The sequence below is a fragment of the Pollicipes pollicipes genome, unplaced genomic scaffold, assembly GCF_011947565.3.
Source record: "Pollicipes pollicipes isolate AB1234 unplaced genomic scaffold, Ppol_2.1 Scaffold_7231;HRSCAF=8579_pilon_pilon_pilon, whole genome shotgun sequence".
Lineage (NCBI taxonomy): Eukaryota > Metazoa > Arthropoda > Thecostraca > Pollicipedomorpha > Pollicipedidae > Pollicipes > Pollicipes pollicipes.
In genome coordinates this window covers 25,463,219-25,489,236 of record NW_023597034.1, presented here as the reverse complement: position 1 = coordinate 25,489,236, position 26,018 = coordinate 25,463,219, and the positions used below count along the sequence as shown (strand labels likewise).

The window sequence follows — 26,018 nt, the reverse complement described above, 5'->3', positions numbered from 1 at the left end:
CACACACACACACACACACGTCCTTTTCGGCACACTCCCGTCAGCATTTTCAGCGATCACAAAGTATAAGTAAAGCAAACAACGTGTTGGTTATTTAAATATGGATGGCGGGTATGCCACCTTGTTAATATAATGTACATTTTTATTATCTTTTGTATCCAACATTCTTCATTTTTTATAACTCTTGAGGTTCAGCGACAGGGCCATTTTTGAGAAACTGCACCCCTGCTCCCAACTGTTAAAAGAAAGTGCGTCAGATATGTGGAGAAAACTGCTTGAAGTGCATTTCGGAGGCAGGCTCGGCCATTGTCCCTTTCTGCACCACTCTTTTTTACCTTACCCCTACGCATTTTGCAAAACTGCATCCCTGTAGCGCTACATTTACTACAATCTACTACAAGCACCTAAACCAATATCACTTTGGTTTTGTGACGTCATCGTACAATCAGATGAAAGCGTTGGCGACCAACTATTTTTGCATAATCATTGCGGGTGCAGGACCGCACTTCCCAGCATCAGCCCAATTATTTGGAGGAAAACCCATACAATATTAGTATTAACAAATGCAAACAACATTTTTGAACACCTCCAGCACCTTCATTCAGCTTTATATACAGTATGATAACGACTAAAAACATTTTATATCACGCCTGTCCACCGATGAGCACGGTAATTTAAGAGGTCAACGGACAATGTCAGAGACCTACATCAGCGATGCTCGGCCTCTTTCCTCAGAGCCGCTCTACCTCTCAGCAGCAGGAAGCCCCGGATGAATCCTTGACATGTGTCGCCTAAATGTCCTCCATTTGCCTCTGAGGCTACAGCCCAGGTTCCCACAAACAACAATCCTAGATCGACAGGGCTTTTTAACGCTATTACCTTAAACCAAGACTGCTGATGAGCTACGTTCTTGGAGCCAGCCAGCTTTTCATGACATGAACACGACCAACAGCAGCCAACAACCTTGCACCAAACCCAAAGCAACTACCGCATGGCGGGCAATCGAGCCCATCTGTCTCAATCTGCGCGACGCTTACGACGCTGCGTAACAAATTGATCACGTTCGTCGCAGGATGCCGTCGCCAGCCACGATTCTTACGACTAGTAATAAGCCAAGCTATGTGGGATCCTATGCTGTTTAGTATGTGATGTGGATCTTGGCTGAAAAATCTGTGAAAAGCACTCATCTGAGAGGCATTTCAAAAACACTCACCACTGTTCTGTGACGTCAGCACTGATATCGTAAGGTTGTAGTATGTTTCTGCCACAAACTAAAACTATTGTGATTAAAGTTAATGTGCTTAGCAGCGTTATATGGCTCAACTTGCTCATACAGCGAAACGTCAACGATATCCAATGATATCCGGTAAATAATTGGCCTTTTCACCCCGGCGTTTTTTATTTGTGCTGAAAACACCACTGGGGTTAGGCAACTTACCTCGCGGCCGGGCTCGGGTTACGAACCAAAACAATGCGTCGGATATCACTTCTTTGCCTCCTCACAGGCTGAGAATACAAGATTCTACAGTCTCAGAGAACCCGAGACCTTGCTGCCAGAGCAGTTCATTCGACGGAACACGGCGCCCATCATTAACGTCGTGCCGGATCCTTCGGTACGTCAAACGGAACCACCTCGATGTGGTCGGGAGGGGTGAAGAATGGCCAGAGGGTGGTCCGTCTCAGACAACCCGACTTTGTTCCGCAGTTTCTTTGGATATCAAATGAGGCACTCACGGCCTCCATACCGTAAAACATCAGTCCCCTGCCGAACCTAAACAATTAAAATGACCAGCGGTTGGGCTCATGATAAAGGTGTACCCTTCACAGTTCATTCTCATCTGTACACTAGAGAATCGCAGATACGTAGAAAAAAGCCTGGGAGAGATTATTGGCATTCTTGATGTTCCTCATTTGCAGGCCAGGTCCATCAATTTCCACTACCACGAGAGTAGCAGTCCTGTGTCGGCCTGGAGAAAGTCCATCTCCAAACTTGTTTCTGAAAAGGCCTCGCAAGACAACATATTGGCTGAAAGGGTGAGCTTGAACTTTGCATCGATCTTCACGTTATCTTAGCGCCTCTAAACAGCCCTGAGCCATCTTAACACAGTTGCACTTGTTCAAAGCGTGTAGCCAGATGACCTTTAAGCCCTAAATAAAGGGACCTGTTTGCTGGTGAAGACTGTTGGCTGTTGAGGATAAAAAAGCAGAAGTCTGGAGGGCAAAAATATCCGGTTGTCCGCATCCTCAGGTGGGCAGAGAGGGAGATGAGAATGTGGAGAAGGATGCGACACACACACACATTACTTCTGCCACCCTCGCCGACACACATATGACAGCTCATACATTTGTACGTCGGTTCACGCCGGCACTGCCATTTTACTGGCGACGTGGTGACTCAGTGGAGTGCCGTCAGATGGTGCGCAGCTGAAGGGTGCCGGACGGTGTGGCCCAGGTGTCAGCGACTGTATTATTGCTCAAATGGTGTTTCCTGATAGGGGGCTCTTTTGGAGATTTCTCTAACCGCCCCATCGTTGCATCTGCGCGGAATGCTGCTGCGCGGATGGTTGGTGAACGGTCGCTCGGGTCACTGGTGGACAATGGTCACTGAACAGTGGGCCGGCGGTCTCGTTCTTGGTATTACACTGTGTTCATTAACACGTAACGCACGCTCTTTTTCCTTTCCAAAAAGATCGTGATCCTATACTTTTTGGTCTATAGTCACCCAACACCCAACAGTCTTCAACAGCAAACAGGTCAGTTTATCTAGAGTTTAAAGATGATCTATCCTCTCTAAGAACAGTGACCTACAGCAATGTGGGAATCCGATAACCTTACATGATTCCAACCGTCTTTACATTGTGAGCTAAGCGTGGCATTCTACAAAATCTTACCTTTCTTCGACATCGACGACAGTGGTAAGAGAAGGTCATGAAAGATCTTAGCAGGCGCAAGGAATGATGCGTCTGATTTTGTATGGTATGGCGGAATTGACAACACACAAATAGTGTTTTCATTTCGTTCGATGACACACACCCTGGGGCACGGCCAGTCGATGTATAGATTATATGAAAAACTGGGCAACAGGTGACGCAGGTGATTTATTGCTGAGCTTACTCGGTGATTACCTTTATACTAGATAAGGCTTCTCATCGATAGATTGCTTGGCTGGTGCAGCTTTTCTTAGAATTATGGGATTTCAATGGAAAATGAGCGTCAAAAAAACTGACGGCATGGCTTATGACGTAAGACTTTGACTGACTTTTGCCATACAAACACATAACAAAGGGAAGCTGGAATGGTTTAGTAGATATCTCCATGGCTGGTTCATGAAATATTTAAAGGGCTGGCAGGGTCCACTGTTAGGTCATTGGGGCCCCGTTCAGCATAAAACGGCAACTTCACACCCCACTTTGAGCGTCAAATTGGGCCTTGAATCACTGGAATTACAACTATCCTTAGGTTATGATATTGTAGAGGACTCTGAGAGCTCAAAGAAGTCCTGAGCAGTCTTCAGGTTCCCAGAGAGACATTTTAAAGACTTTTTATTTTTTTATTGTTTCATATGATTTTTTGGCAGCCTAGCGGTCCCCCTAATTCGGAAAAACCCTCAGTACCCTAAAAGGCCCCCTGGGTTGGCCAAAGGGCTCCAGACAGGAATGGGGCCAGGAATGGGTGCACCCAGAGTCCCTGGGATCGACCTTGATAGATTAAGGTGACTTCTGGGCGTTCAGAGCACGCTTGAGGGGCCGACAGGCCCAGGCCAGAATGCCCCTGGTGACCAATAATTTTTGGTCTCTCCTTGTTCAGCAAAGGACATTTTTTTACACGCTGCATAAGCCGAAAGAGCTCACCCATGAAGCCCCCCCCCCCCCCCGAAGTATACAAGAAGCCTTTTGACTGCCATTTGCGGGATCCGCCCGTGTCTCTGCTTGGACAGTAGGCTCTCAGACTGACGCGGAGCCGACCGTTTGGTATGCATTCACTCTTACCAATATACGGACTCTCGTTGTCCCAGGGTATGGGCGGAAAAGGGGGGGAGGTCGGCACAGGAGACCCTCTGGCTTTTTATAGCCCGGCATCTGCAAAAATGTCGTCACCAAAAGAGTTTTAGGTCATACGACCGTCTTGCCACAATTGCAGACGTGAAGTGGATCCGGAACAGATATTTCCAGTATATCTGTGATAGCTCTGGACGTACAGCGCCCTTTTGTAAGGTTTGGAAACTGTTATGGCGTCAATAAAGCACAAATTGCGGTCTCTTCAAGGCTCGGAAATCAAACAACGCGCGCTCAGGTAAGCGAGCAGGTATTCAACCGCTCATTGCTACCAAGACAAAGCCCATGAGCTTCAGCACTTGAGCGGTCTGTGCTACACTGACGTCCCCCCGCTTTTCCATCCGTGTACTAGCTGGCTGCCAGTGTATGCTGTATAGAAATTCATGCACAAAGATGATACGTGCTGTCAAGCCCCGTGGTGGACAGAAAAGATTGGCGTTAAAGGGAGCGTCTCATCTTTGGGGTGTATTTCAAAACATACTCTCTGGCGAGACCTCAGGACCATTTACGTCTGATGATGGTGCTGGGTGTGCCAGTACAGCACCATCAAGATATAGTAAGGAAGTAAACTTTAATTATTTTTTATTCCAAATTACGCTGTCAACACTTTGCAACAGCAGGATACTTCTTCCTTTCTTGCTAGCTCCAGAATGCACCCTGCGAGAACTGCAGTTGTCGCGACCGCCATCGTCATGACAATTGCCGTCGTCATGACGATGGCACAATCTGCTGAAAGGTGTTTTCAGTCATTACGGGTTAGAGATAGGACTTTTAAGTTGTTTTAACCGGCAAAATGCGGGCCTGCGGATTTAAAAGTGCGCCTGTACTGGAATGAATGACACCAGTACGAAGCAGGCTTGTGATTGGTGCAGCAGGCGGCAATGGCCAGGTACCGAGAAACGCATTGGTTGAAGCTTGAACCAGTGCCTTTCTATGAACTATGTGATACTTCGTATCCCAAAGCCAGTGTGCTTCGAAAAAAGTCATTGCTATAAGCTCCATAGGGGAGAAATCAATGCCCTGGTATAACGTTTCGTTGAGTTCGCGGAATATAGCCTGATGTTTGCGATTTTTCTCTAAAAAGGGTGTTCCAAGCTTTCGTAGCGTTTACCACACCAACGTTTTGGCTAATTAGTATGTTACAAACAAATCAAATGCTTGTTTTCATAGCAGTGAGCAGAGCTCAACATTTCTTCGAATCGAAATTCTGAGCTATTCAGAGCATTTTGAGCTATTCAGAGATTTCGGAGAAAGCTGGTAATTTGATCACATCGGACACGCCAAATTTAACAACAATTGAACAGTAAAAAAGGGTGCCACAGTCCCTTTAAATCACCAGAAGTGAGGATTTTCAGAAATGGCTGGCGGCACGACAGCCAGGTTGAGCTCAAACCTCACCAAGCTTACCGACTAGCTGGAAGAGTTGCCCATCACGGAGCTCTCTCCAACGAAGCATCCTCCAGCACGTACTCAGGCTGAAGGTGCTGCGCCTCAGGGATACGGGAAGCATCCTTCTCGTGAACATGGAGGGGAGGGAGGGGGGATGGTGAGATAAATATGAATGAGTATAAACCGCGAGATGGAGAAGGCCACAGCGTTGGATTAGAAAGTAGTAAAGTGGTAGCCGGAAGTAAATACTTCATGCTTCTATCTCCGCAGGAAGACTCCCTGGCCACCCTTGTCTCCATCACTTCACCTTTTCCCATCCTGTGGTTGATTGTCATTCAGTTAGCTCTCTCTGTTCTTCTCCCGTTCCCTACCGACTTCATTCTTTTTGTCCCATGTGTCCAGCACCCTCATCTTGAAGACCTGCTTCAGGATATCTTTCTTGGTGATGAGGTACGCAATGGGCTTCCACAGCGTGCTGTTAAGCTTGGGAATAACTTTATCTCTGTATCATACTGCTAGCCATTTCTGCAAATTATCGCGTTTTGCAGCTAAATAAAATTTTGCACTAGCCACAAAGAGGCTTGTTGTATATGTCTTGTAGGTATGCTGACTGCCGCATAGCATAAACTTATTCAGCCAACACATAAATAGAAGCCCGTGAGAGTGGTGTGGGGTGCCCAGCTTGAGCACCAAAGTTCATGGGTTCCTTTGGGTTGCAGCGAGAGCGTTGAATGCGTCCTCATATAACACGCGCACGGGTAGCCGGTTAAATGCGACGCGTTCGGATGGGCAAGGGGGACAATTTGATCCCCTGAGATTTAAAAAACTAAGCGAGCTAGATAGGTGCATCAATCCACAGAGCAGGCAGGCCTGTACATTAACTCCCTTGTGAGAAATTTTGAGATTTCTGCGTTATGACCCTTGGGTCAAACAATGTCAAATAAGGTCAGGTTAGTAAACTCATTTGACGTCTAGAATGCATCGGTGAACAAAGACCTGCGAGATCGTTTTAGTTTTTGAATTGAGATAAACATGAAGGATTACGTTGAGCGTTTTTTCCTTAAACCAAATTTTCATCTGGGTCACTTTAGGTCAGTAGCCTCCTCTGACCTCCGAGAAGTCCAAATTAGATAGGACTATAGAATTGACCGCATAACTCGTAAAAGGGAACGGGGAAATGGAGATAGAGATGCGTTTCGATAAAGGCATGTTGCCAAGATATCAACGGATCTATATCTCCATTTTCCTGGTTTTTTTTCTACGAGACATGAGGCTATTACTGCTGTCTCATCTATGTACATAATGTTCCTTGCAAATGTGCTTAACAACTTATGTAAGACCAAATAAGATTCTGTTGAAGATCTTGTGATCAAGACCTTCAGATTGGAGCAAACAAAACTACCGCTTAAAGCAAACTTCTACTGTGAAAGAGCAGCTCGGTTTTACCCTCGGTATCATTTTCATGCCCGACCCAGAGTAATAGACGTAGGCGAAATTTTAAATTAATCTGGCTAATTGCCTAAAAGCACCACCTCATAGACGTATGGCTTCTGCTAACACTCAATTGTTGCATCAGATTGAACGATTCCCTAGGAATTTCCTCCGCTGACAGCCATGGCCTGACTTTGACCTGCCATACGTCAGCGACATTACAAGATACATCTCACTTTTATGTCAAAAGATCCGCTATTCATTTGCCTAGAGCTATGCAAAGTATGGCCTGGCTTTGCCACGCAGGTTGAAAGTTATTCGGGAAACCATTTCGGGGAGAGAGCCAACTGACCCATCCCGGCCGCGTGTTAACAACCATACATGATTGCTTTGAAATTTGCTAGCCTCGAAAACACTCATTTTTTATTTTGTCAACACCATGGCCGTTTTTCAGAAACTACAAAGGCATTTTGAACATAAGAAACGTGGTAAACCGTCTAGGATTACCACAAATATATCAAAAATATATATTATGGGCCACTTCAGCTCTGTGGTTTTGACGCTCAATTCAGCAACTCAATTATTAAGAGAACATGGTCTCATGTCCAAGGAACTTGCCTTCACCCCCAGGCAACAACGACAACGAGACAGCTGACCATATTGATAGCGGAAGATTCGTATGGCTGAATTTTGACGGGTCCAGACTATTATGGGGTCCGGGGTGTACCTTATATTACGGCACGTTAAAATCCCGCCACAAAATTCTGCCGTTGGACTGGAACTTTACGATCGAGTGACAGGGTCAGGGTTCACACAACAAGCACTGCTTAGCATGCATTCTAGTGTGAGCGGCTAATCTCCTAATCTCCTAGCCTAATCTCCGAAAAAAATCAATCAAAATGTTCAGAGGCCGGGCTTGTACATCGGAGCTCCCATCCACCGCTGGAAAGGCCGCTGCTCAACCCAAAGATGCCAATGTGGTGCGCCACGAGCCCCAGTGGTCTCATTGGGCCCTTCGTCTTACAAATGTGTAGATGCCTCCAAGGTCACGGTCTACAATCAGTGGTACGCTGGCATGCTGAAGGGCTTCTAAAAGTAACTGGAGCGAGACCTCAAAGGCCATAGGGCGAACGTTCTGCTTCTGCATGACGGGGCGACTCCCCATACGTTAGGGCTGGCCATGATCTGGCTGGAGGACCACTTCGGACAGCGAACCATCGGCCGAATGACGAATAACCGGTGGTCAGTCCACCCTCCAGATCCGGTCGCAGATGTTAAGCTATGGGTATTCCTAACATGTGAAGTCATGTCACGCAGACGAAGCTCTCAGGGCCTTGGTGACCTGGGCGGAGCCATCGGCCAGGTGGTGAGCAGTCACACTTACACGTGCGCCAGAATTGTCTGTGGGATGTCAAACAGCGTAGACGTCTGACGTTGACCAGATGCCAATAATGCATGGCGCAGAACTTCATCATTTTATTTTTTTTCCAGTATATTGGGCAGTGTAGCTCTTCATTTTAATACTATGGGCAGGTAAGAGCCGGAAATATAAGGCTGTCACACTTTGCTAGTGTTGTCTCGCGGGTACGCAGGCCACCTACATTGATTGACTCGCTTGATAAATGAACATGAGCATGGACATGTATACTAAAAGGTCTCTCGAAACTTTCGTGTCACCGCTCTCGAGGAAAGGTCAGAATTTCGTAGAATGTCACGCTGGAATAATGATCCTCGTAGAAACAATACGAATGTCGTGGATGACGCTACAATGCAGGTGTTGCTAAACGTTAGAGCTGATGGGCTTAGACAGGGGATCAGACTGTACAGAATGAACTGCTCGCAATTTGAAAAAGTCGGGCCATTGGCCGTTGTTTTTTCCGACAGTTTGGTGCTGTTTTCGTAGAATGGAAGTGAAACCAGTAGCAGGACTGTGATGGACGCCATTTTGAGCAGCCAATGGGCCGATCAAGATGAGGTCAAGCAGACTCCATCCGAAGACACAACCGACGAGCTCGAGCGGAGATGTCATCCTAAATCCTGTCTCTACTATCCCCACTACGCATTCATTGTCACACTGCGGTGGATGAGGAAGCACAAAAGACAGCTTCGGTGGTTAGCTTTCCTTGCCTGGATAACGTACGTCATTTACGTCCAGATTTACAGCTTTTACATCATGGAACAGGACTATGACGCGTGCAACGGAGGTGGTCTCGTAGCGTGGGTCAGCGCCGTCATTCTGTTATACATCATGCTGTTCAGACTGATCCTTCCCCACATACACCACGTCCGGCGGCTGAAGAGATCAATCTGCATCCGGCCGTTCGAATGCTGTCGAGTTACGTGCCAATACACGTGAGTAGAAACCCTCTATTGAGCTCTTATTCGAGGTCTGATAAAAGTGAGGCAAAGATGCCGTAATTTGCTTATACCACTATGAATGTGGTCGTGCGTATGTTAGCATGCATGACTAACTAGCCCAGAACTTATTGCATCCATCACTCGCAACCAGCAAAAAAGCAATATTTGGCGGAGTTTGGGTACTCAGCTGTCTTCATGAGTGAAGCTACACAGCTTATGGGGGAAAATGTGATCTTGCTGGAATTTTGTCAAAAGCTCCCGTCAACTAAGCACGAGTAAATAACAAGCATTATATAAACAGACAGAAAAACTGCAAATGCAAAAGCGACGTCAGGCCATATCACTGGGGTGCTGCAACTGATATTTATTCTGGGGAAGAGCCTTTGACCAATGCAGTTAAGGTTTCCTTCTTCTTTTTTGGCCGCTAACATCATGCATATGGATTAGGATATGATCTCGGAGATTTTTCTAGGCATGAACAGCCGTGGTGCCCAGACATATGAACAGAAGACAAATATTACAATACCAAATTGTTCTAGCGCCTGCTAGGGCCAACAGTTTTGACGGGGATCTTGAGCGGTGGTTAATCACCGATTATTTAGCATTTCATAGGGATCGATATAATAATCAATCGGCCACGCATCCCTTCAAGAGCTGTAAGCCAGGCTATCAGTTGTTCTAGCCTTGCTGGCAATATCATCATAAGAACTAGTACAGCTTGCATTAATAACCACTTCCAAACATGCCTGAGTCCGCCGTTGCAGTTTAACAGCGGTTTGTTTTTGACAGAATTTTGGTTTTTCATCACATCTAGTACTTGCAGCCATCTCTGGGCATAAAAAACGGAATACCTTGAAGAGCACTGACGGGTTAAGTAAACCCCATGCAGCGCTTTCCTATGCCGCCCTCCAAAACAAGAGAGCTCATGACCGGCACATAGCATTCTATGTGGGTGCTTAAAAAATTTATTTCACGTAAAGAAACTGCTACGCTACAGGCGTCATAAAGACCCCAAAATGTAAGCGTATTTTTCAATTCTGAAATTTGCTCGTGGGCTTGGTGTCCCGAAAGCTTGCGTGGCCGATCTAATGACTTCATTCGTTCACGGTTAAGTGGGCTTCTCGCCTGTGACGGCCTCTGAACTTTGCATGAATTTAGCGTGGGATAGTGACGGGTGAACCAGGTTGGCTTCGTGCACCATTAGTGTTCTCGGTATTTGGGTACCTTCGCCAATTTCGTGTGCCCTGTCTTTAAACAATCTATTGTATGCGTCACTGTCGAACGTATTTCCAGTAATAGTTTAGTTCATCACATTTTAGATTGTAGGTGTCCAAGTCGTGCTGCAGCTGCCCATTCCAACGTAATCGACGGAAAGGCATCCACTGGAAGACTTTAAAAACCCTGCTTAATAAACGCCATTTTGAATAATTGGTTGGTATTCGCTTCAAGTGAGTAAAAGCGGGTAGTTGGTGGCACACTCAGGAAGAACAAATTTTGTTTCTACCGTATGTGGCGTCGGCAGTTTTCACGAAGGATTATGGTACACAACTTTTAAAAACTTTTTAAAGACCATAACTTTTTATCAGTGATTTTCGGGTAGAAGTGTTTCGCAGAGCGTTTCACATGCGTCTTTACAAACATGTTTGCAAAGGCGCATGTTTTGATAAAATTGCGGTTGGCTGACTATACGCAAGATGATGCTTTTATGGACATATATGGCGCCAGATCTCAGCGTGAAATATGAGTGTTAAGTATGACCAAAACATGACAGGTAAAAAACTTATTTTTAAAAAGTCATAATTACGTAAAAAATTGTAACTAAAAAAATTAAAGCTTTTTAAAAACTTTTTAGTGCATTAATTCATTGTAGAAACGGCTTATAAATGACATTTTTCAAACTTTTGCTTGCATGGGAATAGTTTATGCTTTGGCTCGAGCTCTTTGATCAGTTTGAGATAAGTTTGAGGCCTCGAGCGGTCCAGTGGACCAAATAGATTCTGAGATCACGGGCGAGGTAATTAGACCCTCATAATTTCAAAGCGCAGCTCTCCACATGAAAATAAGGTTTTGGCGTCGAATTAAAAGTCGCTGGGTGAGGTGCTTCACTAACGCTATTTATCCCTGATAGAAACTAATTACGTTGCGTACATCTCCTGAGTGAAAAAATAGACATGCTGGCTGAGTTGCATTCTCATGTCGTCTTAACCAAAAGCAAAATACATCATCCGTACCAATCCATACAGTTTTAACACCGATATGAATATTATCACTTTTATCAGAACTCGTGCTCCTGTACATGTGCAGCTTAAAGCGACACATAGCCGTGCGATGGCCACACATACACACGGGTAAAAATGACATGAACAAGGGAACTTTGATTTAGATGTCATGTATTCAGTCTTATGCATGACGCTAAAAGCATTGTTGAGCCATGTTTAAGGCTTCATCAAACTGATCAAGCCTTCCACAATATCTTTTGATGAGGAACAAGTCACGCCTATTGGCAAAATAGGCCATCGTAAATAATGAGGTTTGCAAAAACCATACTTTGGGAGCTTAAAGGCTTAGGAATGAGTTCGGTGTTACTTGCAACTCTTGTTGAATGAGACGTCTAACAGATCATAGCTAACTGGTTTGCTTTCCGTTTCAGGTTGGTGCGTCTCGCCACCTGCGCCATAGTGTTCGTTTTGATTGTGATGTTGACACACCAGGGACGCTTTGTGCCTTCCACTCACCAGTGCATCGCCTTATCCGGCTACTTTGCCATCATTTTGATCGCCTACTTTCTCTCTGTGGAGCCAGAAAAGGTAAGTTAACACAATTAATTGCTATCTGATTCCCAGTAACAGCCAGACACGTTCCTCAGAGCGTGAGGAAAGGTTGGCCTTTCCAGCAGTTACGTAGGCTTGGCTGGCTTTTTGTACTGGTTTTAACTGCACTGCTTGATGATCTCCCTGGTGATTATTGCCTCGCAAAGCAGCTCGACAGGTGCCGTCTCCTCCTACATTATTGCGTACACGCTACAGTTTGACCTGTAACAACTCATGCAATGATGACGTCCGATCAAGATGAGTGCGCAGATGTCTCCCACGAGTGGTCGCGTGACCTTGGGCTGGCCAGTCTCTCACGTCTCGTGATGCTTTCATCCTCTTGTAGAAGCGATCTTTTTCTAATTCATGTTTTATCCACAAGCTGTGAGACCACATCATGGGATCATTTAAGGTTGGATGACTGAAACGTTTTCAACAGCAAATTTAAAGAACTGAGAAGCGCGCTACGGGTTCGAAGCTCCTATGCCGAGTTAACGACCTCCGACATTTTGGGAGCTACTGGTTAAATAGTGGAGATACTGGTTACAGTGCTAAACACATATTTTATTGGCGGCACTAACTGGTTTCGAGCTACACCCGCTCTCAAAAGGAGGATCGCGCCCATGGATGAACTCCGAGTCAGGATGATGAGAGGTGATGAAATAGGCTCTCTCAGTCTCTCACTCTGAATGAGTGCGCTCAACCCCCTGATGATGAGCGGAGCCCGTAATTTTGAGCACTACCATTAGCATGACAGCCTCGCTTAACCAGCACCTTCTGGATTATTGTAGATAGTTAATTCAGCATAAAACTTTTTACTAATAATTTCGAAAAACCAGAAGCTGAGTGCCTTCCTTTCTTACACCAAAAACGTATTGCTTTGCTCATCACGCTACCAATGATAGATGGATTCCCAAAATCTTGCCAACATAAAAATAATATCCTTAGGCCTACGACATCTTATACATATATATATATATATATATATATACTATAATATATATATATATATATATATATATTATAATATATATATATATGTATACAATTATAAATATATTACATTTCCAGCTTTTCACACTGCTTTTACACTTTATTGTGCAGAAACACTTCTCATAGACTATACAATACGTACATCAACACAGTCACAGCAGCAAAAACACATTGTACTTGCTGAAACCTAGGTACGCTTCCAACACATTAGTGACACCCATGCACTTGATGTCAAGTTACCATGGCAGATGTAGGTTTGTTGGTAATGTTTAGTTTCATCTTGCCGTTTTAGGCCTGGCTCTGCTTAAGGCATTGGTATCACTTCTATTGAGGCAAGACTCTGCCTAATCAAATTTCAGAGCCCTCTTCAGATTTTTTTTCAAAAAAATGTCATGACATGACATGAGAATGTCAAATTTCGGAGCCCGTTTTAGAACTTTTTCAAAAGAATGTCATGCCGGGCGGCTGGCACGACGCCCGCCATCCAGCTAAAAGTGACGTCATGCGGCCGACGTGTCCGTCGGGTGGTTACGCGTGGGAAATGCGCGGCCAGTACAGAGTCGCGAAGTGCACCTTCTAACGCCGAAATATGAGCTTTATTACAGTTCTGGGCTACGGTTGCATTCTCGTTGTCAGCCGTACCTACATTTAGTTCCGTGGTCTTGTGATGATCTTAAGACGGACAGTTGGTTTCGGGTGAATTAAGGCGAAGGCGCCTTTGTTCATTTCAGCGAACGTGTGCTTTCAAAGGAGATCTTATCTGGCTCCTGCTTTTCCGGTGCAGTCTGGGCGAGTACTTCTGTTGTCCTACTAGCTTTGGGACAGAGGTTGATTTCAGCATAAGGTCAAACCATCATCCCAGAAAGAGAACTGAATGCCCATGTATCAAAACAAACAAGCGAGCTGAGGTTTACGACACGGTTCTTTGTAGATGTACTTACCGGTTGTTGGAATTTCGCGTCCAGTTTTTTTGCGACTTGCACTCCCAAAACATAGCATCGTGGCGTTACAAACAGCGCGCTTAAAGAAGGTCATTGAGATATCTTGGTATCAGTCATCTCGCTGTTGTACGGAGCGCCCAGGCCAAACGACATCTTCTGCACAAGATGCAAGAAACATCACACCGTGTCTGCGGCTTGCGTTGTGCCCTTGAGTCTCGCTCGCAGCGCCAATTTTGATGAGAGGGGGCCTCGTGGCCGGTTTTTGCTCGAATCACCGCAACGCTAACATCCGTACTATTCAAATACGTTTTATTAGCGTGTTGATTGCATTGTCCAGCTATAATTCACCACCTTATTAAGCACCTATTCACAGAGCTAAGCTTTACACGGCTTGCGCCAAGTTGCGAAAGAACGTCGCAAGCCCAGATAGTTCAATGGACCCCAAAGTCTGACCTCAGTCCAGGTCACGGAGCTTTCATCGCGAGTTGCATTTAGTTCAACCCAAGACATCACCCCAGTGACACTGATTTATATCAGCCTGGTCACATGCACTGATACTAGACTGTGAGTGGTCTTGAATGGATTGCGTCAGTTGTCATTTCGTTACCTATGTTCTTGGCGTCATTCATCGTGGATCAAAGCCACCCAGCAGTCATCCGGCGATTCGGTGTTCGCAATCTACGGCCAATTCTACGCCCTTCTTTGTGACGCATCCCGCTTCCACCGCTACTTGGACATCCATTCACATGAACTTTCTGCGTGGTGGCATCGAGAATGCTTTGAGCGCCGACCTCCGCGGCTCATGCGGAGGCATGCAAATCCAATGTGTGCGTTCTTGCTACTTACAGTTCTATCAAAAATTGGCACACACCGTCATCAGTGTGTATTTTTATTCTCCACAGATTGATTGGCGTCTGGTCATCAAGAATTTGTTAATACAGATTATCATCGTGTACAGCATGATGATCTGGACCTTTGGCCGCGTGTTGCTGCAATGTACTGCCGAGAAGATAACCGTCTTTTTTTCGTTCAGCAAGGAAGCCGCTGCAGTCGTGTTCTCCGATCAACTGCCACACATGCTAGCCATAGAGGTGAGATATTCCATCAGGCTTTGCCTTTTGACATTACATACATCCGATATAAAGGAAGCAGAAGTGTTTACACGGAACAGATCATGCTCAAACTGAATGTAAAATGGTCCAAAACGGCTAACCCAGGAATAGGAGTGCGACCTCCATATCGAGTTCACTTCTCACTAAAACAGGCCACCATGGACTTATTTTCGGTGTAAGTCGGAACATTGCAAGTTGACACGAACCGCACAAAGTTTTCATCACAACCGTTTCAGGGTTATTCGACAACTATGCTCGTTTTGGCTACTCACAAGATGGGCGCTGTTCCAAAATGAGACACTGTATGGCTGTGTGGGAAAACGGCGTGGCATAACTTGTTGTTTCCAGTAACACTCGTAGGTGTCTGCTTATTTTTGGGTGTTAAGTGAACAGCCTGCCATCACCTTTCAAGGAGTGAAGCCACGCTGGGTCACATTCAAATGTAAATCATAAGCTCACGTAAAGAAGCGCACTCTGAAATCCCGCAACATCTGGGAGTGACGTAATTTGACGGTCATACATTGTCACGTTATCTGTACATGGCAAGCAGGCTCAATTTTGTGCAGTTTGTGGACTTGTTCTCCTTGCAACGCACGAAGCTGTGCAACGTGGTTTTCGTCTGACCTGGTCGTCTGTACACAGCTGCACAGTTTTCATTGGGGATCGTTTTGTCTTTATGGGGAACGATCATTGATCGTATGTTGCTGTGTGTTGTCCGCAGCGGTTTCTATCGCCGGCAGATACACAATGCAGGCCGTCACATAACATTAGGAAGCCTGGCAAAGCTGCACTGTGCTGGAGGATCACGTGTTTGTGTTGGATACACACTTAATTTAACGACTATGCATTTGCTTGTTCAGGGACCCTCCGTCCATCTTCAAAGTCATTCAGTGTATCATTTTTGCTACGTGACCTCTTCAGCCTAAAGGGCTTCACCAACATGATCTAAGAGTCAATATATCGTCTCCACGATTATCTAAATTTACCAAGAGTGCTCATCCTTATAAATTTGCGCTCTACGGCGCAGGCCGCTTCCGCATTTTAATTGAAAGATGCCGCTGCCTCGTGCGGTGTGCGTCCTCCTTTGTGCGCAACAGCGGGTTCAGGCAACAACCCAACATAATTCTTAAGCAATCCCGATGTCGGAACGAAAGTGAGCTGTTACAAGTCAATATGAAAAATAAAGAACCCAGGCACTGTTTGAGCAAAAGACTGTTCATCTGCGCATGTGGTGTTTGGTAAGTACTCATATACAGCGTGGAGATATGACGTGCTGCATCTACTCTGAGTCTAAACGAAGGATCACGCTTCTTTCACATGACCCACGATGGTGCAGTCGTTTTCTCCGTTTTAAAAGTGTCATGAAGAGTATTCAGTGGCTGGTGTTCACACTTCTGCTGCCGACATGACCAAACGACTGTTTTGTGCAAACATATAGCGTATGTGTGTGTGTAACAACTTAAGTCAAGGTAGCCAGGGAAATCTGCTGTTCTCGTTTTGTGTGCGAATTTGCCTCACGAAATACGTCTCTTACAGCTGCTGTGTACCCTCACTCTGACTGGCTGCTACATGCATATCTTGTACTACCTTGGGATCCTTCAAAGCTTTTTCCACAAGCTCGGCTTTATCTTGGAAATGATCACAGGAGCCACGGCTGTGGAAGCCATCTGTGCCGCGCTTTGCACACTTTGCGGAGGGGTAAGTGAGTGCGTGGTGTCAAAGACAACATTGTGCAGGAGTGCAGTTGGTCAGCAGACATCGTCTGGCGACTCCTGGAATGGAACACCGACGTGGGTCAGAGCAAATCCATGTTCACCCGGCCGGGCCACAGCGGGTGGTATCCAGCGCTTACAAACCCCACCACTTGGCAATGCTATGAGCAGCTGTGAGATATACTTCAGTAGTAGTGAAAACGTTGCCAGACAGCCAGCAGTATCCAAGGAATTAAGATTCGTTTCAAAACGATGATAGGATTGTGGCAGAAAAGCTAAGCCACCCTTCCTTGTGACATTTCTGTTAACTTCAGTTAATCGGCCCATCTCAGTTGACCAGAAATAATAGACACTTCTCCCAAAAAAGGGATCTGGTCGTCCGGGGCCATGAGATCACCGTCTGGTCCGTAGCCTCGGGGAGGGATAGTAAGCAGCGCAGGGTGAAATCTGAGGGGAGTCACTGAGTGGGCGGTGGTTTCCGACGACGCGGTGCTAAAGCAGATAATTTTCATATTGCAATTTCATTTTTGTGAACATGGTGCAACCTTTCCAACTTGGCTGCCTCCATTGGCATGGACTTGGAGGAATCTGCGGTCGAGCAAAATGGTTCCGCTGGTTTTCTGAGATGTCGCTACCCGTGAATTAACAGGGCCTGGAATCAAGTACTGTTCAAAATCCGAGAAGATAATGCGTCATCAGCCACGGTGAATTTCACAGCGCTGTCGTGCGCTGCCTTTCCGTAGTCAAAGACGACAAGCCTGGAGATTCAGTCCAGCTCCCTCGGTTAGGCAGGGTTTAAAAAACTCACTGATATCTACATGAAATCCTGGCCATGTACAGGCATCGTAACTGGCAGAAAATGGATGCTCGAACCAAGCACGGCAACAGCATGCTACAACCGAGCGCATCTTTCCAGGTAGAGGCGGCTGTGGTGCTGGAACCATACATAGTGCTGTTGACAATGTCCGAGCTGCACACATTTATCGTCAGTGGGTTCGCCTTCATGACAGGTAGGACCCTCGCGGCCCAACCATCGTCCCAAAGTGAGGCATTGGCGCTTGGTAAGGTGACGCGACGAGTGTTGCTTCTGCTTGTAGCCTTTTGTTGTATTCGTCCGCCCGACGTGCCGTACGCCTCTAGTGGCGTTTCCTGCGGCCCGATCTGCCCCATTGCCGTCTGCTGCGGTCGATGCGCAGAAACAGCCAATTGTCGGAAAAGTTGTCGAGTGTGGTCCCTTCTGGGCCCGATCGTGGCACCACTCACACGCAGGACTGCTCTGCAACGTTCCCAGGTCGATGCAATCGCGTCTTGACATGTTGGCGCACTGACGTTGACCCGCCAACGAGACCATGGTGGGTTCTGGTTTTTGTGGCATTTGTCGTTGGTTCTCGAGATTGCTACAACATGGAGCTATGTCTGTGCTCCACAGGCGTTACATTGTCTTTGTACATGTCCTTGGGAATTGATCAAGTGAATCTGATGACTGCGAACTTCGCCACCTGCAGTGGAGTACTTGCGTTATCAAAAATTGTGTACCCCGAGACCGACAGGTCGGTCACGACCTACAAGGACCTCAAGTTTCTGGACAGGTAAGTTGTGCAAAAAGACTATCATCAAAACAAAATGCGGCTTGCGATAAGAACACCGCAAACGCTGCATGATATATATCCAGCGCTCCTTTTAGCTGCAGATGGTATCGCAGGCTAATGCGTTTTAAAATATTCGAAATTATTTGATTTCTACCATAAAAAGTAGGATAGAACGTCGTGTCCGCCAAATGTTCAACTGACTTGGGACGCGGGAGCAATGATCCGGGCTACACCAGGGGAAGTAAAAAGGAACTGCTGGAAAATCGCATTCTCACCAAATTCGCCCATAACACTCATCATATCCACACATCAAGAAGGAAATGTTCTTGAAAAATCCCATATCAATGGCTGCGACAAGAACGTTGCTGATAAATACAAAGCTGATGACAGAAGGATCGTGTATCCGACGAATGATGTGATTATATACAATTACCCAGCCATTTCGGATAACTCACTTTATCGGTACGACTTAACTTCTCGCCGACTCTTAGGTGTGATATTTTTGATAATGTTGGACACGTACTGAAATTTTCATAACCGAAAACATTAAAACCATTAACAGCACTTCAGCTGGTAGTGCATTGTTTAAAATTCAGAGGTCTGCATGGTTGATGATCAGAACTCCGTCAAGGCTTGTCACAAAGTGTGTGTCTCACGCGGCATGCCAACTGCCAAGCTGTGTTCTGTATTGGTTTATTCAGTTTGATTAAGCCACATAATGACACAGTTATACCAAAGCAAACGTGATCAGATCAGTTCGTCGCAGCTGCTGAGGGTATTAAGGGCACAGGCTTTCCTCCTGTTTGGCCTGACTTGATGCATCACTTACCATATCATCATGCTTGGCCCAAGTTTGTGAGAGCTATTATATGACGGTCTCTCCGTTGCTGAAGCTTACTTGCTTCCGTTGACAGCGGGATTCACATCATGCACACCATGTGCATGTGGTCATAGCTTCCTGATATGGCTTTCGACAGGCCAAATCCATCGCTAATTGAGGCTGCCCAACGAAGCTGCTTTTTGGCCATCCATTCGGGATCGAAATGCTCTTTCTCCAACAACAAGTTGTCGCCCTTGATAATCAAAAGTGATAAAAACACCCAATGCACCAGAGTTGAAAGAATCTTCCATAAATGTGTATATATGTGTATACATATATATATATATATATATATATATATACATATATATACATATATATATATATATATATGTATATATATATATATATATATATATTCACGACGGATGTGTTACTAATGTATCCTTTTCAGTGGGCTGAGCCGGACAGATAAGCGAGGGTCGATGTTGCCCTGCACTGTTTCCTTGTCTCTAGGGACGAATACAATTTGGTGGACGCAGCCGTGCGCGGGGCCACTGCCATCATCAAGGTTCTGGTCAACGTCATCTCCGGACTCATCGCCATGGTCTCGGTGGTGAACATGTCCAACACGTTCGTGGGATGGGTCCTGGAGAACATCGGAATACCGGGTATGGACATCATTGTAAGTATCGGCTCGCAGGCGGACACGGCCACTCGGTCTGTGCGGCGCTCAATGTTCGCAATGCCGTCCTGACCGGGTACAGCATGTTTGATATACAGGAGAGCGCATGCAAGCACACCCGCACGCACACATACCCGCACATCTGCGCATATATATATGCATAGCGGTATATGCATACATATATATATATATATATATATATATATGCATAGCGGTACATACATTTATATATATATATATATATATATATATATATTCCATTTATTTATTTATTAGATATCGGGATTAACACTACGCCCACTAGGTGCACGAAAGCATGGCACCGTCATTTGGCTTCCGAACATATTTCCGAGAACTTAACTTGTTATGTGTTGTTGAACTTAACTTGTTATATGTCAACACTTGTTATGTGATATGTCAGTACCGATGCAGCTGTAGATGATGATGTAGCTGTAGCCGTAGATGATGTGATGTAGATGTAGTACATCAGTACCGATGGGAGATTTGCGCTCCAACCTTATAGTTCACATATCAGCCATACAACACTCTCCAGACGTCTGAATCTACAAAACTACAGAGACAGAGGCAGAGACAGAGACAGAGACAGAGACAGAGACAGAGACAGAGACAGAGACAAAGAGACGGGGACAGGGACAGGGACAGAAACAGAGACGGAGACGGAGAGACGGAGATAGGGACAGAGACAGAGACAGAGACAGGGACAGGGACAGAGACGAAGAGATGGAGAGACGGAGAGACGGAGACAGGGACAGAGACAGAGACAGAAATCTGTTTCGAGCGAAGCGAAGACAGAGACTGCTACTGAACCCAAAGACAGCACAAACGCCACCATTGTTTCGTCGGACATGATTGAAAAAGCCTAAGGTGCACAAAAGCATTTTCATTATCTGAAGAGAAATGAACAGTGTACAGATCACGTGAGATCTCCTTAATTTGTACTGTTTTAGTCAGAAGTGTCAATTTTTGCGAATTATTGGAGTGGGGTCGAACCGAAGGCCCGACAACCTTGCCGGGCAAAGGTCTCTTTGTACAAAGGATCTTTGTATAATTTATAAAACCTCTTAGTTTAAGTAGTATAGAAGTCATGTAGGGTTGGATCCAAGGAGCAGGCACTGGACGTACGCGTCCCTCCTGATCGGCACGTGAAGGCGCCCTTTTAGACGCCACCTTAGGACGCCGAACACGCCCTTCTGTGACGTTCATGGGAGGCGGCACGCATTTTGGTTATGGAGGACGGGGACGGGGTAAGCCATGAAGGAACTAGGTCATGGCCTTATTTGAAAATTTTTTACTTTAACATCACAAACTATTGCGTGTCTCATGGCGCTAGGTATGTCAGCTTTATTGCATCGCTTATCCGCTCAGCTGTTACGATTTATTTCTTGTGACGAGGCCACCACAACTTTTTGTTATGGGAGTGGTACGAGACGCCACCACAAAGAAAGAGCAAAGAAGATTGTCTTTGTGTTATGATCATCTTTTACTCACGTTTTTTTGGTATTCCGGCAAAAAAAAAATGGGGGCCAGGCCAATATTGGGAGGAAGGCGCAAATCAACCTTGGGAGGCCAGGCCTCCACGAAAGAATACAACTCGACACCCGTGCTTCAAGTCAGATTCGAGAAGGCAAACTGTTTCCTCCATGCAGACTACTGAGTGCCTGCATTACCGTTTGAAAAAGCATGTATGAGCTAAACAAGTTGTGCAACCCCAGGGTATCCTGTCATTCATCAGTCGACCACTGATCTTCCTGATGGGCGTGGAGTGGCAGTACTCGGACAAAGTGGCCCGGCTATTCATCATCAAGACGGTCAAGAACGAGAACTTTGCTTACAGGGCCTTCTCTAAACTTCAGCAAACTGACCCGATCCCGGTAAGTGCATCACAGTGCGGTTACAATGCTGGAGACCGTGGCCGTTGGCGCTTGGTCCTGGTCATTTTGAGCTGATTCAGGAGGCGTCCTGTATATCGTGAAATACGATGCGATAGCCCACGTTTTGTCCAGGAAACGTGACGTAGAGTAATGCGAACCCATCCACTTAGTGTTAACACACCGCAACAGCCAGGGACTGGCGTCAAGTACCAAAACGAAGCTTATCGCCATCAGCTGCTTTGTGGGCGGTAATCAATTGCAGACATTTGTCTTTTACCGGAGATTAGGGATTTATCTTCAAGCTATTATCTGCCCATAGCTCTTGGTAGCGCAACCTTACAAAATACGTGCCGGGAAAGCTTAGGTTCTATAAATATCGGAGCAATCGGAGCTATGTCCCTTATGAGCCATCACATCTGCCTTACTACAATTGATGCACATGTTGCCTACCTATTTTTGAATAGCGCTGCTGGGATGTTTTTAAATAAACGGCTGAACGCTGAGCCCTGCAGGCGCCGTGCTGGGGCTGCAGGGCGTCCATCTGGCCTCCTGTCCCAGGCGTGCAAGGAGGCGCTCCTTTAAGGTTCGACCAAACGTGCGCTTATGAATTATCCCGCTATCTTCAAACTTGTGTTCTGAGGAGACCACTCTGAAGCGATGCTGGTTTTCTGTTTATGGTTAGCTGTTAGATTATGACCGGCAAGTGGAGGTTTTTGACTCTTGCCTACGATGAGGCTTCAGAGAGACCTCAAATAACAAACAATTCTTTTGTATGTTGTGATTCCTTGTTTCTGCTTGGGAAAATATAAATCCTTGGACCTGGATTTACTTGAGTGTCAGGATTCCAGGGACCCGACGCATACGCTGACACGCCTCCCCGCGTTTGATATCCCTGGTTACCGTTAGGTCAAGCAAGAATACGACCACTGTACGCGACCTTTTTGTAGAAAAAGAACGGATGCGTGGCGTATTGTATACCTACGCAAAGTGGCTAAGTGGCTGACGGAGAATAGAATGATGATCCTCACACGTGGCCATGCCGTGTTGACAAGCTCTGAAAAAGCCTCTGATTTGGTCGGGTACGTTGTGCGTGACGACGACCTATACGAATGGCTGCAGAGTTCGTTTGCGCCAACGCCCTGCGCTTGCCTCACAGATGCGGGAGCAGGCAGTGACGACGGCACTGCTGTACGGCTACAGCAACATCGCCCACATCGGCGTGATCACGGCGTTGATGACAGTGCTAGCCCCCGAGCGGCGCCAGGACATCAGCATCACTGTCATGAGGGCCATGTTCACCAGCGTGCTGGTCAACATGCTGACAGCCTCCGTCATCGGTAAGGACATACCGCGGACCGCGTGGGTCTTCATCTTCCAGGAAGGTAAAGAAAACCAAGCTGTCGCATCTGGAACATTAGAAAATTAGCACATAGCTCATGGGTGGGGAGTGCATCCTGGCAGCTGAACACCTATCGCTGATATCGACCTACTCGTGACCCAATTTCACACCCTCACAACGGAATCTGGGGGACGAAAAAAACGTGTTTTTGTATTGAACAAATTTTGTAGCTTTTTCATAAGGATTGGAAGATAAGAAATACGTACGTTATAGCAACGTATTACGTACGCATTTCTATAGATAAAAAATACGTACCTAATACGTTGCAAGTACACAAATAAGGTAAAGGACAGCCTTCTTGCGGCAGAGGAATGCTCTAATCCCACGTAGCTGTTTGAGTACATGCACAACGTGAAAGGCTTTTAAAACTCGCTGATCAGTGCTTAATGAATCTTCAAGCTTAGATTGCTTATACTTTGCAGACACAAATACCCCCTGGATGTTCGCAGGTGCGCTGGTGACTCCACACGATCTCAAACTGGCTCAAAATGTGACCAACCTGAATGTCTCTGCGCATTGGACAAGATGACGAGGCCCTCAGAGCGTTCATTTTCAACATCCCGAGCTGTTAGGCGTAAGTGAATCGATGCGTGGGCTTGGCGCGTCGAAAACCCCGCTTACCTGCTTGTGAGGAAATATACAGTGATCCCTACCAAATTCATTTCGTTAGTGGCGACTACGTCAGTATAACAACTCAAGCCCAACGGGAGTTAAGTGTAAAGAGTGACCATAGTCACTTTCAGTGTTTAGTGATCACTGTTATTCCGAGCCCGGAATATGGGGATTCCATCAGATCACTCCGGCGCTCACATCCTTGCACACGGCCCAGGCGTTCTTAAAACAAATGCATCTACCATCCTGTGACTTTATTTCAATATGATCGTGACTTCAAGACACAACGTGATCAAAGCGTTCGAGAAGGCAGTGCTCTTCCTTCTTGCGACAAATGGAGTAAGAGCACGATTTGTGATCGAGCACCTTCCTCCCCAACGAGTGGCTGCGAGCACCACTACTATCTCACCAGACAACCACTAACAACACTGAGGAGCGGCACGTGCGAACAGTGCATCGGTGGAGGGCAACGTCTCGGCCGCGGGGCGCCCACGACGCGATGGCGGATGCGCAGCGGGACGCTACTAACCCGACGGTGACGCGCCGGCTCCGGCGACCCCGGGCCACACCACACCGGCGCGTGCCATCGGACCAACGGCGACGCGCCGGCTCCGGCGACCCCCGGGCCACACCACACCAGCGCGTGCCATCGGACCAACGCCAACGCGCCGGCTCCGGCGACCCCGGGCCACACCACACCGGCGCGTGCCATCGGACCAACGGCGACGCGCCGGCTCCGGCGACCCCCGGGCCACACCACACCAGCGCGTGCCATCGGACCAACGGTGACGCGCCGGCTCCGGCGACCCCGGGCCACACCACACCGGCGCGTGCCATCGGACCAACGGCGACGCGCCGGCTCCGGCGACCCCCGGGCCACACCACACCAGCGCGTGCCATCGGACCAACGCCGACGCGCCGGCTCCGACGACCCCCGGGCCACACCACACCGACGCGTGCCATCGGACCAACGGCGACACGCCGGCTCCGGCGACCCCCGGGCCCCACCACACCGGCACGTGCCATCGGACCGACGGCGACGCGCCGGCTCCGGCGGCCCCTGGGCACACCACATCGGCGCGTGCCACCGGTCCGGGCTCGCATGCCAGCCGGCCGGGTCAGCCGGGATGAAGTCGGCGTCCCGGGGAGGTCGACAGACCCAGCACCACGGCACGCGGGCACCGCCTGGGTAAAAACACCGACCGCCGCACAAACTTGCCAAAACGTGATGATTGCTAGTCACTTTTCTATAGCACCACAACGGACGTGGCCGACTGAGCGGCTACACAACAAATCCACAGGCGTGTCGTCTGTGAGAGAGCGCGCCTGGCATGCAGGACTACCATAACGTTGGACACTGTATCACGATTACCAAAACATCCACTGTTCCCAGATGTGCGTCAGGGGGGCGGGGGGGGGGGGCGGTCACACTAGAGCTGAGCTTCCGTCTGGTCTCGGGATGCTATCATGGTATAATTTCTAAACTGACATGTTGAGTATAAATTACCTTCTTTTTGGGCACCACATTCACCATCGAGGGAAGAAAGTCTTATAAAGAAACAAGTTCCCGTCGGCATTTTCCCGCGATAAAAGGCAACCAGCAGTGGCGGCCATGACGCGCCTGCTCAAATATTTTCCGTCGCAGATTGTGAGCTCTCAGCGCAAAGAGAATGATCGTTGTTGGCGGTCAGAACAGATAATTCATCGTTCTTTACTGCGCATTCGACAGAATATTATTGGGTCCACATTTAAATAATGGACAACGTTAAGTGGATAAGCCAAAGGAGATATAATTTTGGTACCAGTTTGAACAGCGGACAGCAAAAACAGAAAACAGCAAAATAGAAGTTGCGGAACGGCGAGTTGACACTTTCTTGTGCTTATCATGTCGGGTTTTTGACCCCCGTGTACGCTGCAACATTGTCCAGAGCAATTTTCAAGATGAGGCTTATGAAATCTGGTGCCAAAGTGGCGTGCGACAGCGCGATTCAGTATGCTTTCTGGAAATGAGCTTCATGGGAGAAAAATCGCCAGTCATACCCGACCACCAATGAGGAACGCCGAAATCAAGGTGGAAGTGGTCTAAAACCGATAATGAGCGCTTCAAGCAAAATTCCATTCTTTTTCAGTAGTTATGTTGTTCCAAACATATCAATGCTCATTTCGGCACTCAGATATGCGGCGGATCCGAATTTGGCGTCGAATTTGCGAACCTCCCGA

General features: G+C 47.0%; 1 protein-coding gene and 1 long non-coding RNA gene across 2 annotated transcripts; both read left to right on the top strand.

The window, feature by feature from the left end:
* The first annotated feature begins 1,510 nt into the window (after window positions 1–1,510).
* On the top strand, window positions 1,511–8,891 carry LOC119109630 (uncharacterized). The gene is made up of 3 exons (XR_005095440.1): window positions 1,511–1,613; window positions 1,918–2,034; window positions 8,779–8,891. It is a non-coding gene; the product is annotated as an uncharacterized LOC119109630 (long non-coding RNA).
* A 44-nt stretch (window positions 8,892–8,935) lies between these two features.
* On the top strand, window positions 8,936–24,480 carry LOC119109628 (sodium/nucleoside cotransporter 1). Its single transcript, XM_037233339.1, has 10 exons — window positions 8,936–9,227; window positions 11,884–12,040; window positions 14,880–15,068; window positions 16,626–16,787; window positions 17,718–17,811; window positions 18,231–18,390; window positions 19,727–19,895; window positions 21,629–21,787; window positions 22,944–23,124; window positions 23,636–24,480. Exons 1-10 carry the CDS (start codon window positions 8,959–8,961, stop codon window positions 23,713–23,715), a joined length of 1,620 nt encoding a protein of 539 aa, XP_037089234.1. The 5' UTR covers window positions 8,936–8,958; the 3' UTR covers window positions 23,716–24,480.
* The last annotated feature ends 1,538 nt before the right edge of the window (window positions 24,481–26,018 follow it).

Bases quoted from the DNA above. Each gene is read 5' to 3' on its own strand.
- LOC119109628 (XM_037233339.1), top strand. From the start codon at position 8,959: ATGAGGAAGCACAAAAGACAGCTTCGGTGGTTAGCTTTCCTTGCCTGG. The intron at 19,896-21,628 runs GTAAGTATCGGC...GTGCAACCCCAG, and splicing joins TACCGGGTATGGACATCATT to GGTATCCTGTCATTCATCAG. The intron at 21,788-22,943 runs GTAAGTGCATCA...CTTGCCTCACAG, and splicing joins AGCAAACTGACCCGATCCCG to ATGCGGGAGCAGGCAGTGAC.